General features: G+C 33.9%; 1 protein-coding gene across 1 annotated transcript in view; it reads left to right on the top strand.

Annotated features, from left to right (window-relative positions):
* Positions 1 to 13,842, top strand: part of SPATA17 (spermatogenesis associated 17) — a gene marked incomplete at both ends in the record, with an annotated part of 181,017 nt that overhangs the window by 18,276 nt on the left and 148,899 nt on the right. The window contains 2 exons of the mRNA XM_079698193.1: positions 5,083 to 5,172; positions 6,942 to 7,023. Coding sequence (XP_079554319.1) covers positions 5,083 to 5,172; positions 6,942 to 7,023 — 172 coding nt within the window. The remainder of the gene's footprint in view (positions 1 to 5,082; positions 5,173 to 6,941; positions 7,024 to 13,842) is intronic.

The raw sequence follows: 13,842 nt of genomic DNA, 5'->3' as shown, positions 1-13,842 counted from the left end.
GTGAAAAGAGAACCTCTGTATGTTGTTGGTGGGAATGTAAATTGGTCCAACCAGTATGGCAAACAATTTGAAGATTCCTCAAAAAATTAAAAATAGATCTACCATATGATCCAGCTATTCCACTTCTGGGTATGTACCCAAAAGAAATGACTACAGGATTTTGACAAGATATATGCACTCCACATTTATGGCAGTATTATTTATAATAGCCAAGATTTGGAAACAACCCAAATGCCCGTAAATGGATGAATGGGTAAAAAAGATGTGGTACATATGCATAATGGAATATTATTCAGCTGTAAGAAAGGAAGATATCTTCCCATTTGTGAGCACATTATGCTAAGTGAGGTAAGTCAGACAGAAAGACAAGTGCTATATTAGATCATTTATATGTGGAATCTAAAAAAATTAAACCCATAAAAAACAGAGTGAATGGTGGTTACCAGAGGAGGGGAGTGGCTAAGAATGATGGTGTTTAAGGGTACAAATGTGTAATGAGTAGTAAATAAGCCATAGAGATCTAATTCATATAATAAATACAGACAATAATATTGTATTTTAATTATGTAATATGATAAATATCACTATATTGTAAATCATATTACAATATGTAAATGTATCTATGTAATAAGCTATATACCTTAAGCTTAAGAAAATGTTACATGTCAGATTTATTCAATAATAATTCAATGCCATACGAACACATAGTTTACATATAATAAATATTTTTGAATTAATGAATAAGATATTGACAGACTGGTATTTTTTTCTTCCTGCAATCTACATAGATGCCCATCGTTATGTAATAATGTAGTAATTATCATTATAATTTATTGAAAACATATTATTTACCAGTCTTCCAGTTTCTTTGTGATATGCCAACAAACATACCCATGATACACTATAATTGAAATTTTACAGAAGAAACTGAATTTTGGATTAAAAAACTTGCTTAAGGTAACCCAACCAGTAAGTGGCACAGTTAGAATTTGACCTAAGGTCTTTCTGCAAAGCAAAAGTGCTGGCCACTATCCTAATATTTTAACTAAGTTAGGCCATAGTTGATGTTATATTAAATGGTCAAATTCCTTAGGGTTTAATGCCTAGATAAGTCTAATATTTCCCTTAAACTTGAAAATGTGTTTCTATTTTTCTAAGGGATTGTGTTAGTTTATTCATTACAAATTAAAAAAAAGTAATTACGAAGTATTACACAGCTCTTATAAAATAATTTGCCAAATTCAGAAGTTAATAAAGTAAATTTCTCCTTTCAAATTTTATTTCCTAAAGGCAACCACTTTTAATAACCTTATTTGTACAAAACAAGACTTTTTCTGTGCCTACATTCACATACTCACGTAGTTAAAATTGTTTTTTATAAATATGGGATCATATTGTATTGTACTGTATCTTCCTTTTTTTCCCACTACAACATGTTTTGTCCATGTGAAGACATTGATCCACTTAATTTTTTGTAAGGACAAAATAGTGTTCCATTTTATGGATGTACTGTAGTCCATCTCTTGCTTATTTAGGTTGTTTCTGTTATTTTAATAGTACAATGATACATCATTAAAAAATTCCTGACTCATCTTGAGTGTCTTTTGGTGCTTTTTTAAAACAACATTTTATAAAAGATCTTTTATTAAAGACACTTCAATGCCATTTGTTAGTTTCTTCAGTATTTTACATGTTTTTCAATGTACATTGTACCAAAATTCCATAAATAAATGTTTGTATTGAATACATAAAGGTAATACTTCCTATTTCACATTGCCTTGCAGAAGCAGCAAATTCACATATTTTGTGGAAGTAACATCAACCAGTTAACTGTTCAGAACGAAATTCTAAATGTGCTTACCTTTTTTGGAACAATGATGACATTTGACAGTAAAATTTAACATTGGTAACCATTCATCAATCCTTAACTTCAGCTTCTTGACTAAAGGGCCTTGTTTTCTGAAATTTTAAGGACCTTGTTTGTTTCAATGTAATTTTTCCTGAAATACACATCGGCACTCACAAGGTGGTTTGCTATAGATCTCAAAAGTGCAAATATGGGCTTCCCTGGTGGCGCAGTGGTTGAGAGTCCGCCTGCCGATGCAGGGTGCACAGGTTCGTGCCCCGGTCCGGGAAGATCCCACATGCCGCGGAGTGGCTGGGCCCCTGAGCCATGGCCGCTGAGCCTGCGGGTCTGGAGCCTGTGCTTCGCAACGGGAGAGGCCACAACAGTGAGAGGCCCACGTACCGCAAAAAAAAAAAAAAAAAAAAAAGTGCAAATATACCCGGAACCCAGGTCAAGGGCTTTTAGAAGTATAAATTGCTTGTATTTTCTTTTCTGTAAATTGCCTGTGTTTTGCTGCTTTTCGATTGGGTTGTTTAATTTTTTAAAAGTTTCTTTTCTTTCTCTCAAATATAGTGACAACAGCACAAAGTCTTTGGTTTTCCCGTTTATGGCATTCCTAGTTTATGAAGACATGACAGATCTTAGAAATTTACTGCATGTCTGTCCTGAAATTTGTGTTTTATCATTCCCATTATAGTTTTACTACCATGTGTATGTGTATGCACTTCTAATGAACATTCCTGAAGTTGTGTGACTTTTGACTCTTATAAATGAAAGTTTTCTGTATGTGTTCAAAGACCAAATTGTTTCCTTCTGGCCATATACACGAGTGCCTAATGTACTGCATTCTCACAGTACTCCGTATAGTGAGAAATTTTTGTTTTTTGCCATAGATGTTGATGTTTTTCCACATCTTCATCTTCATTTATTGTTATTAGGAGATCGGTGCTATTTTATGCCACACAATTTCAATATTATATTTGGAAATGGCTTACCTGCATTTTTCCTCTTGCCCCTTTTTCCTTGCTTTTCCTTCCCTTTTACTTCCCTCGCTTCTCCTGTTCTTATCCTTCCTCTTCCCCTTCCGGGGAAGTGATGGTTAGGAATGCAGCCTTGAGAGCTAGACTACCTAGAATCAAATCACCGCTCTGACACCCACCAATGTGTGACCTTGGGCATATAGCTACACTTCCCTCTGCCTTAGTGTCTTCTGCTGTCAAATGGGCATATTTATTTACTTCATCGAGATGTGAAAGGATTACTTGTGAGTTAACTCAGTGGTATGTAAATGCTAGGAACAGTGCTAGCACGTAAAGTATTAATTTGTTTCAGATATTATTATTCCTTTCTCTACTTCTTTTAACAGGTTCATTCAGAGATCTGCCTGTCTGTTACCCATAATCACCCCAGGACTCAAGTTACTAAGAGCATGGGGGTTCCTGTTGGGTTCTCAACAGCTCTGTCATCCTAAAATGGGGAGAGATGTCCATGCAGTGAAAGGTGTAGTGAGGGAGCTTGCAAATGACATTCTTCACAGAGATTAAATGTGGCAGGTGACATGCTGTCCCCCAGAGGAAGCAGCTCTGGGAAGACAAAGGTTGAGTGTTAGGCGTAACATCCATGATCTCTCTGGACCCACTGAGAGAGTCATGTGGGACAAAATAGACAAGATGACTGCCTTTTGCATCTTCAAGTTTAGTGGAAAGACCCTCATTAAACAATTACATATGATTGTATTAAATGTTATGAAGAGCTATGAGTGTGTATAATGGAAAGGCCTCATGGAGTCTGGGGATTCAAGGAAGGCTCCATGGAGGAAAGGACTTTAAGCTGTTGTCTTTCCCATGTGCAGTCTAATAATTTGAGCCAAGTTTATACATGTCTCTGCTCTTATTTTGTACCTGAAGGGCAAACATACAGCAATAACGAAACTTTCTTTTCTTCTAATTGTCTAGTGTGTCCTCACACAGTTATTTCCAGCTAATTTTATTGCATCATACAATAATCTTATCAGGGTGCCTTCCATTATCTGGTAAAGTGAGTGACTATTCTCTTGTGCAGTTTTTACAGTTTGTTCTTCACTTCTGCTACCCTTTATGCAACCTTACTGATCTGTGCGATTTCTCACCACTACTCTTTTTCATATCTGGGTCACTGACTTGATGCATAATTTTTGTTCCTCTCTCTGCTTTTGAAGGTCCTTTTCAGTCAGGCTTTCTAGGTAACTCTCTTTCCTGCTTATCTAGTAGATAATCTGTCTATTTACTTCTTTAACTATTTGTCACTGACAGTTTAATTGCTAATCCTATTTGCTTTCTCAGCCAACTTCATAATATTGTTTGAAATATTTTTCCCATTCTGTTTTTGTTCTAATTATATAAATTTAATGAAATCTATATATTTAACATACAACAAAAACAAAAAAATAGCCTAAGAAAACACAATTCTTGAGAGAATTTTTTAAAAAGTAAAAAATAAGTGACTAGCAATTCTTTATTCATTCAGCAAACATAAAGTGCTAAGTGCCAGCCAGCCTTCTAGGAGAGAAATTACTCTGTGGTCTACAGTAATTGCCCTAAGCAACATGACTTTATCAGATGGGGAGGGAGAGGGAGAATTGTAATGACTGAAAAAATTAAGATGGAGATCTGTCCTGACTAAACCTTTTCTTCCTATAAGTCAGTAAAATCTAAAGACTGAATTTCTTATCTCTTTATAAGGCCTATGGCCCTGGCCCCTGCCTCCTTTAACTGAAATACATGTTCTAAGAACTGTATCTAGAATAGGTAAAATGACGGATGCATTTTACTTAGAGGCAATTCATTTGATATAGTAAGTGAAATATGCAAGGATTTTAATCTTGCATAATATGTGTAGTGGCATTTAAACAGAAAATTCAAATAATGTTTTTAAATAATGTTTTTAAATAATGACAAAATAGCACATTGTTTTTTAAATTTCCTTATAAAAACCACTGGTGAATTAATTAGTTGCAAATAGGTGCTTATAAAAGTAAAAAAAAGTAAAGCTGTTGAAAGCACATGGCCTCTTAGAGAAAGGTTAATTTTTGAAACATAGTTTATAATTTCTGGAATACTTTCTTTAGTATTTTAATTTTATTTAAAATGACATTTGAATTATAATTTTCAAAGAAATTAAAAATTAAGTTTAACAGGTTGATTTGCTTTAGAATTATATTAGTCACTAATGAAATGCTTTAAATAATTTCTTTTTAGCGTTGTGGATGTACTTCGAAAAAAGGAGAATGATGCAGCAGTTAAAATCCAGAGCTGGTTTCGAGGATGTCAAGTTCGAGCATATATCAGGTATATTGATTTTGGCATGGAACCTCAGATATATCATAAAAATATACTCCTTAGAAAATGTAATTTATTCATGTGGTTCTTATTGCAAATAATTTTTTATTTTACTTGTAATGAAGTTAATAAATTATATGATGTCCTTTAAAGACATAACTCTTTTTGGTCATATTTTCTCACATATAAAGAAACTAAATGATGTTGACCATATCTCTTTTAAAAATTCTCAATGTCATAAATATACTTGATCAGATTATTTTCTTCAAGTTCCACAAGATGTGACAAATTATTGGACTTGTATTTTTACAGCAGTGAATTTATTGACTGGTAAGAAAGAAAAACAAAACAAAAAGAAGCTATTCCAATCCTCTCCAATGTGTTGATAAATAAAGGCAAATGACACCAAAATGATGTCACTCTGATTACAGAGACTGCAGTTGATCCCTATCTTAACTGTTTCCACTTTTCAGTCCTCAAATTTCCCTCAGTTTCTCATCAATTCTGAAAAATATTGCCCTGGAAGAATATGACTAATCCATAATTAACTCAGATAGTCAGCTAGGGGTTATACTGTATACTTCCTTATATTTACTAGTAGGAGCCAGACATGCAAATAAAAGCATGAAGATGACAGTTCTCTTTTGGCCACTATACCAAATAGGAACATGGGAGCAGAGAGTATTTTTTAATTCAGCAGACTAAAATGACTTTAGCTAAGATAGACTGAGTAATATAAGTATGAAAAAGGGAAGTGTTTCTTGACCTCACAAATTATTTCAAAGTACTTATAGCGATTCATATCAATAGTGCCTGGCTTATTTCTTAACATGTCGCTATGACCTGCTTTACATAGTCTTCTAAAAAATATATTTCACTATTTCATTGCATTCTTCTTTCTTTTTAATTTTCTTTTGACTTATTTATTTTTATTGAAGTAATTTACAATATTAGTTTCATATTAATTTAATAGCGATTCAAAAGTTTTATAGATTATATTCCATTTATAGTTACAAAACATTGGCTATATTCCCTATGCTGTACAATATATCCTTGTAGCTTATTTATTTTTTACAGAGTAGTATCTCTTAATACCCTATCCCTATCTATTCCCTCCCTCTTCCGTCACTCCACTGATAACTACTAGTTCATTCTTTATATCTGCGCATCTGTTTCTTTTTTGTTATATTCACTAGTTTGTTTTATTTTTTTAGATTCCACATATAAGTGATAACATATAGTATTTGGCTTTCTTTCTCTGTCTGACTAATTTCCCTAGGCATGATACCCCATGTTGTTGAAAATGGCAAAATTTCATTCTTTTTTGTAGCTGAGCAGTATTCCATTGTGTGTGTGTGTGTGATACATACATATATACATATATATGTGTGTGTGTATGTATATATATGTATATATAAAAATATCTTCTTTATCCATTCATCTGTTGATGGACATATAGGCTGTTTCCATATCTTGGTAATTATAAATAATGCTGCTATTGAATATTGGGGTACATGTATCTTTTCAAATTAATGTTTTTGTTTTCTTTGAATATATATACTCAGGAATGGATTGCTGGATCATATAGTAGTTTTTAGTTTTTTTAGTTAGGTCATATTTTTAGGTTTTTTGGGAACCTTCATACTGTCTTTAAAAGTACATGTAAACTCGGCTTTGAATTTGATTTCTTGAATTGTGAAAAGGAATATTCTAAGCAAAAATTGAAGATATATCATTGTTTCAATGAAAGCATACTAATAAGCATATTTTTCACCCAGGTACTTACACAGAGCAGCAACAATTATTCAGAAACAATGGAGAGGTTACTTAGGCAGACAACATTATCAACTAATTGTGAAGGTAAATATAAAATTTATATATGTTAGCACTTGAATTATTCAATTTGTTGTAACTAATTCACTTTAGTCACATTTACATGTAGTTTTGAAGTTATTGATAATATTTATATGAGAACAAAATTGGGTTTAATTTTTAGAATGAGAATTCTTCTCAGAAGCCTTTGCTGATTTTTCCATGGAGAATTGATGAATCATTTCTTTATACCCAGACTATACTAGATAGTTTATTTTTGTTAAAGTACTGTTCACAGCATATGCATTTGTATGTATTATTTGTTGAAGAGTCTCTATTTTCTAGACGGTGAGCTCTTTCAGAGTAAGAACTGTAGCTTGTTCATCTTTGGTCCACCAACATTTAGACCAATCCCTAGCCCATTGCACTGTCAATAAACATTGGTTGAAGTGCCCCAAATTAATTCTAAAAAATAAAAATGTAAGATAATTTCTCTCTGTGCTACTTATCATTTCCTATAATTGACTCTTGGGATTTTTGAAGATTGCCTTAATAAATATAACATAACACAATCATCTATATCCACTGATAGACTTGCAGAAGTATGAGATAACATGCCAACTTATACTTCAGTTTAATGATTTCAGAAATTAAGAAAAAAATAATTTTTTGATACAAAATGAGGAGGTTTATAATCATTTGCCTACTTCACAAGTTTTCTGATTTGTTACTATTTTCTACTATAAAAGTTTAAATTTGTTCTTAATTTATTCTTTATTAGAGGCATCTAAGTGAAATTAAAAGATATAGAGAGGGAAAAGAAAAAAAAATAAGTAGACAACTAAATGATAAGAGTTCACCGTTGGCAAGAAAAGTTTAAAACATATTAATAAAATACAGGGACTGCTTGGAGGAAGAGCCTAATACTTTAGATTTAATGAAATAAATAAAATATTTTTAAAAAAATGCTGGCACAAACTTTTTACAAGTATTGGATCTCTCTTACAGTTAGGTTTAAAATCACTGTGATGCTCTTATAAAGCAGATCTGATGTCCCTACAGGGGAACCCATTTTAGTGATAACTTCTCTAAATAAAATGATTCTCTCAAGTTAAGCTCCTATTTTAATACTATACATTCCCACTTAATTAATATGTCACTTAAGATTTTAAAAATCCACCAAAACCAAAGAAAAGTTTATTCTTTTAATTTAATTTTAAAAGTTTATTCTTTTAATTTAACTGGCTTTTAATTTAACTGGCCCACTTAAATGTCTGCAACAAACTTAAAGTATCTTTCATTAATTTTGTTAATTGTTAGCATGGGTTTTCTTGTCTAGAACACTAATCTCTTGCATCATTGACATTTCAGACTACTTAAAAAGTAATTTTTAAGTTTTGAAATAATTTCAGATTTACAGAAAAGTTGCAAAAATAGTACAAAGAATTCCCTTATATTCTTTATGCAGATTTCTTCACTAAAGTGAACAAATTTACTTTATCATTTTCTTTTACCCCTCTATACATATTTTTGGTCTTTTTTCTATGGTTACTTTGAATTATTTGAGACAAAGTTGCAGAAGTGGTGCCCCTTTCCTCTCAATTCATCAGTGGATATTTTCTATATAACCATATTAAAATGATCAGAATCAGGAAACTGACATCTGTACAGTACTATTATCTAATCTTTAGACTCTATTCACATTTCACTGATTTTCCCAATAATGTCATTTATAGCAAAAACATCTTTTCCAGGGTTAAAAACCAGGATTTCACATTGTACCTAGCTGTTGTTTTTCTTTAGTCACCTTTAATATGTTTGGTCTGTCTTTGCTTTTCATGACCTTGATATTTTTGAAGAATATAGACTATTTTTCAGATTATTCCTCAGTTTTGGTTTGGTTATGTTTCTTCATTGTTAGATTGAGGTTATGCCTTTTTTCTAGAAATACATCTCAATACATCATGTTAGGAACCATATAATGTCAGTTTGTTGCATGGCAGTTAATGCTAAATTTGATAATTTAACACACACTGTAGACTTGCTATTTTTATCTTGCGAGGCAATGTTTTAAGACTGGGTATACATCTTCTTCCTCATCAAAAACTTTTACCCTAGGTTTAGCATTTAATGATGGATCTTACCAGAATCAATTATTATCATATTTGTCAAATAGTGATTTTCTAATTTTGTCATTTCTTCTATGTTTATACTTGTTAGCATTTTAGCATAAGAAAGAACCTTTTTTCCTCTTTCTTCCTTCCTTTCTTTCCTCCTTCCTTTCTCTTTCTTTCTTTTTTCTTTCTTTCTTTCTTTCTTTCTTTCATCAGTTTTAACTCATGAATTCCTATTTTATTTAATGGGTTATAATAAATTATCACTAATTGATTTGGTGCTAAAATTTTCCTAGATTTGTCCAGTAGGAGCTCCTTCAAGTCAGTTTTTAATACAATCAGATTACTTAAACAGGATGATCAAAAATTAAGTTGTTTTCTATGGAGTAATGAGCATTTTTAGCCCTATTGTTTATTATTATTCATTAGTGGTTGGAGATCTATATCTTTGTGTAGGCAAGACAGGAGAGTATACTTATGTATATGTCATTCCATGAACATTATGACTTAACTTTCATTGCTGCTATTTCTGCTCACAAGCCACCATTCAGATGGTTATGAATTGACACCTCCTTTTAATCAAATGTATAAAAGTGTATACATTTCAGTGACTATTGCCAAAATATTCAACTTTGGAATCTATATTTGTTCTAATGGTGTTGGAGTTGCTGAAAAAATATCTTTAAAAGTTCAAGTAGTGAGCCACCCAAGAAAATTGTTACTTTAGTGTCCCAACTAGGTTTGATCAAAAAGAGTATTGCTCAGCATCATCGCCAAGTTATTCTCCAGATTTGCATCTAATTATCTTTGGGCTCTTGAAAAAAATTAAAAATGGAGATTTTCCTCAGTTAGATTGGTTCTTGATGGTTTTTAAATCTGTTAATCTGTAAGGTATTTCAGAACAGGTCCGTTTTATTTATTTATCTGTTTTTGCCATTGAATGCCCATAAGGATTCAATAAATAACATAATCTGATCTCAGTACATAATTATTGAATGAGATTAAAATAGCTGACATTTACTGGTTGACTAGTGAAAGTGAAATATTGTACTAAGCATTTTGTATGCTTAATGTATATACCAACTAAAGTCTTACAACAGTCCTGTGAATACTATCACCATTTAATAGATGAGGAATTTTAGGCTCAGAGATAGCTACTTCCCCAAGGATACACTGTTAGTGATAAGTGGAGAAAAGTTCAAACCCACTTTGGTTTGATTCCAAAACCCTTATATATAGGTTTGATAGGCAGTTCAGTCTCAGTCTTTATTGGAGAATTCCCTTCTCTGGTTTATACAGACGTCCTGTGAGACTTAAGTAGTGCCAACATAGCAGAGATTCTTACTTTGTCGGGTCTTCATTCATAAGATGTCTATTGTCCGAGCTCCTGTGTGTGTTTGATCCTTCAGGATTCATCCTTGGAGGACTCCATGGCTACTGGGCCACATAAAGGGAAAGGGAATTTTTGCCAAAGCTGATATCTTCCCTAGTGCTTAGAATCCTGTCTCTTCCACAGCTGCCACCAAGTTTATCCCTAGAGTTTTAGCCACCTCCCAGGAGCAATAAGAATGCCCAGTGTCGTATTTTCTTATTACAAAAGCTAACGCCCCACTCTTTCCCAGGAATGTGGAATATTTACTCTGTTTTTTCTCTTTTTCTGCTCACACCTCTCCTCTTATCATCCCCGCACACCCTCAGTGTAATTTCTCAGAGCTCAGATTTTAGGGCTGAGAACACATAGTCCTATAGTAATTGTTTAAACCACCATTTCCAAATTTATTCTGCATAAATTTTTGTTTTTGCCTAACAGCTCTATATGAATACAATAATAATAATAATGCCATATAGTATATATTAGGCTACAAAATGAATGGTATAGTTAGCAATTTTAAAACTTTAGTAACAGTTGCTGTTACTAAAATTTAGCAAAATTTTTAGCCCTGTATGTAAAATAAGTACAAACAGTGCAGCTATTTGGGAAGCTGAAGAAACAGAACTGCTTGGTCTCTTTCCCTGTGGCCTCTGTTGTCATCTGAGCCACCAGAGCATAATCTGAAAGCCACTGATGTTAATTTGCTTGTCTGGGGAAGGATCACAAAAAACTGATGTTATTAACTGCCTGGGGGGAAGAGAACTTGAGGAATAAGCATAGGAAGTAGACTTTTTACTGTAAACTCTGTGGTTGTTTTTGAATTTTAAACGCTGTGAATATATTATCTGTTAAATAAATTAATTAAAAAGGAAAGTCAATTAAAAAGGTACTCCCAGCTTCCTGCATCACCTTGTATCTCCTCAATCCCGACAGGTCCTGGGTTCCCAACGTCTCCTGGGTTTATTGTTTTGATCTTCTGATGTCAATTAAAACACTTGGTTATTCATTTTAATAAATCTTTTTACTGGAGCCGGAGGAAGATGGCGGAAGAGTAAGACGCGGAGATCACCTTCCTCCCCACAGATACATCAGAAATTCATCTACACGTGGAACAACTCCAACAGAACACCTACTGAATGCTGACAGAAGACCTCAGACCCCCCAAAAGGCAAGAAACTCCCCACATACCTGGCCGGGTGGATGAAAGGCTCTTGGTGCTGCAGCCAGGAGTTAGTGCTGTGCCTCTGAAGTGGGAGAGCCAACTTCAGGACACGGGTCCACAAGAGACCTCCCAGCTCCACATAATATCAAGCAGCGAAAATCTCCCAGGGATCTCCATCTCAACACCAGCACCCAGCTTCAGTCAACGACCAGCAAGCTACAGTGCTGGTCACCCTATGCCAAGCAACTAGCAAGGCAGGAACACAACCCCACCCATTAGCAGAGAGGCTACCTAAAAACATAATAAGGCCACAGGCACCCCAAAACACATCACCAGACGTGGACCTGTCCACCAGAAAGAGAAGATTGAGCCTCAACCACCAGAACACAGGCATTAGTCCCCCCCACCAGGAAGCCTACACAACCCACTGAAACAACCTTAGCCACGGGGGACAGACACCAAAAACAACGGGAACTACGAATCTGCAGCCTGCAAAAAGGAGACCCCAAACACAGTAACATAAGCAAAACGAGAAAGCAGAAAAACACACAACAAGTGAAGGAGCAAGATAAAAACCTACCAGACCTAACAAATGAAGAGGTAATAGGCAGTCTACCTGAAAAAGAATTCAGAATAATGATAGTAAAGCTGATCCAAGATTCTATTTCCCAGATCCAAAATCTTGGAAATAGAATAGACAATATGCAAGAAACAGTTAACAAGGACCTAGAAGAACTAAAGATGAATCAAGCATCGATTAAAAACACAATAAATGAAATAAAAAATACTCTAGATGGGATCAATAGCAGAATAACTGAAGCAGAAGAACGGATAAGTGAGGTGGAAGATAAAATAGTGGAAATAACTGATGCAGAGCAAAATAAAGAAAAAAGAATGAAAAGAACAGAGGACAGTCTCAGAGACCTCTGGGACAACATTAAACACACCAACATTCGAATTATAGGGGTTCCAGAAGAAGAAGAGAAAAAGAAAGGGACTGAGAAAATATTTGAAGAGATTATAGTTGAAAACTTCCCTAATATGGGAAAGGAAATAGTTAATCAAGTCCAGGAGGCACAGAGAGTCCCATACAGAATAAATCCAAGAAGAAATACGCCAAGACACATATTAATCAAACTGTCAAAAATTAAACACAAAGAAATCATATTAAAAGCAGCAAGGGAAAAACAACAAATAACACACAAGGGAATCCCCATCAGGTTAACAGCTGATCTCTCAGCAGAAACTCTACAAGCCAGAAGGGAGTGGCAAGACATAATTAAAGTGATGAAGGAGAGAAACCTGCAACCAAGATTACTCTACCCAGCAAGGATCTCATTCAGATTTGATGGAGAAATTAAAACGTTTACAGACAAGCAAAAGCTGAGAGAGTTCAGCACTACCAAACCAGCTTTACAACAAATGCTAAAGGAACTTCTCTAGGCAAGAAACACAACAGAAGGACTATACTTACTTACAATAACGAACCCAAAGCAATTAAGGAAATGGGAATAGGAACATACATATCAATAATTACCTTAAATGTAAATGGACTAAATGCTCCCACCAAAAGACACAGAGTGGCTGAATGGATACAAAAACAAGACCCATATATATGCTGTCTACAAGAGACCCACTTCAGACCTAGAGACACATACAGATTGAAAGTAAGGGGATGGAAAAAGATATTCCATGCAAATGGAAATCAAAAGAAAGCTGGAGTAGCAATTCTTATATCAGACAAAATAGACTTTAAAATAAAGACTATTAGAAGAGACAAAGAAGGACACTACATAACGATAAAGGGATCGATCCAAGAAGAAGATATAACAATTGTAAATATTTATGCACCCAACATAGGAGCACCTCAATACATAAGGCAAATACTAACAGCCATAAAAGGGGAAATCGACAGTAACACAATCATAGTAGGGGACTTTAACACCCCACTTTCACCAATGGACAGATCATCCAAAATGAAAATAAATAAGGAAACACAAGCTTTAAATGATACATTAAACAAGATGGACTTAATTGATATTTATAGGACATTCCATCCAAAAACAACAGAATACACATTTTTCTCAAGTGCTCATGGAACATTCTCCAGGATAGATCATATCTTGGGTCACAAATCAAGCCTTGGTAAATTTAAGAAAATTGAAATTGTATCAAGTATCTTTTCCGACAACAATGCTATGAGACTAGACATCAATTAC

Source organism: Hyperoodon ampullatus, assembly GCF_949752795.1.
Source record: "Hyperoodon ampullatus genome assembly, chromosome: 2".
NCBI lineage: Eukaryota > Metazoa > Chordata > Mammalia > Artiodactyla > Ziphiidae > Hyperoodon > Hyperoodon ampullatus.
Note: the sequence above shows the minus strand (reverse complement) of the source record. Positions and strands in the feature narration are given on the sequence as shown.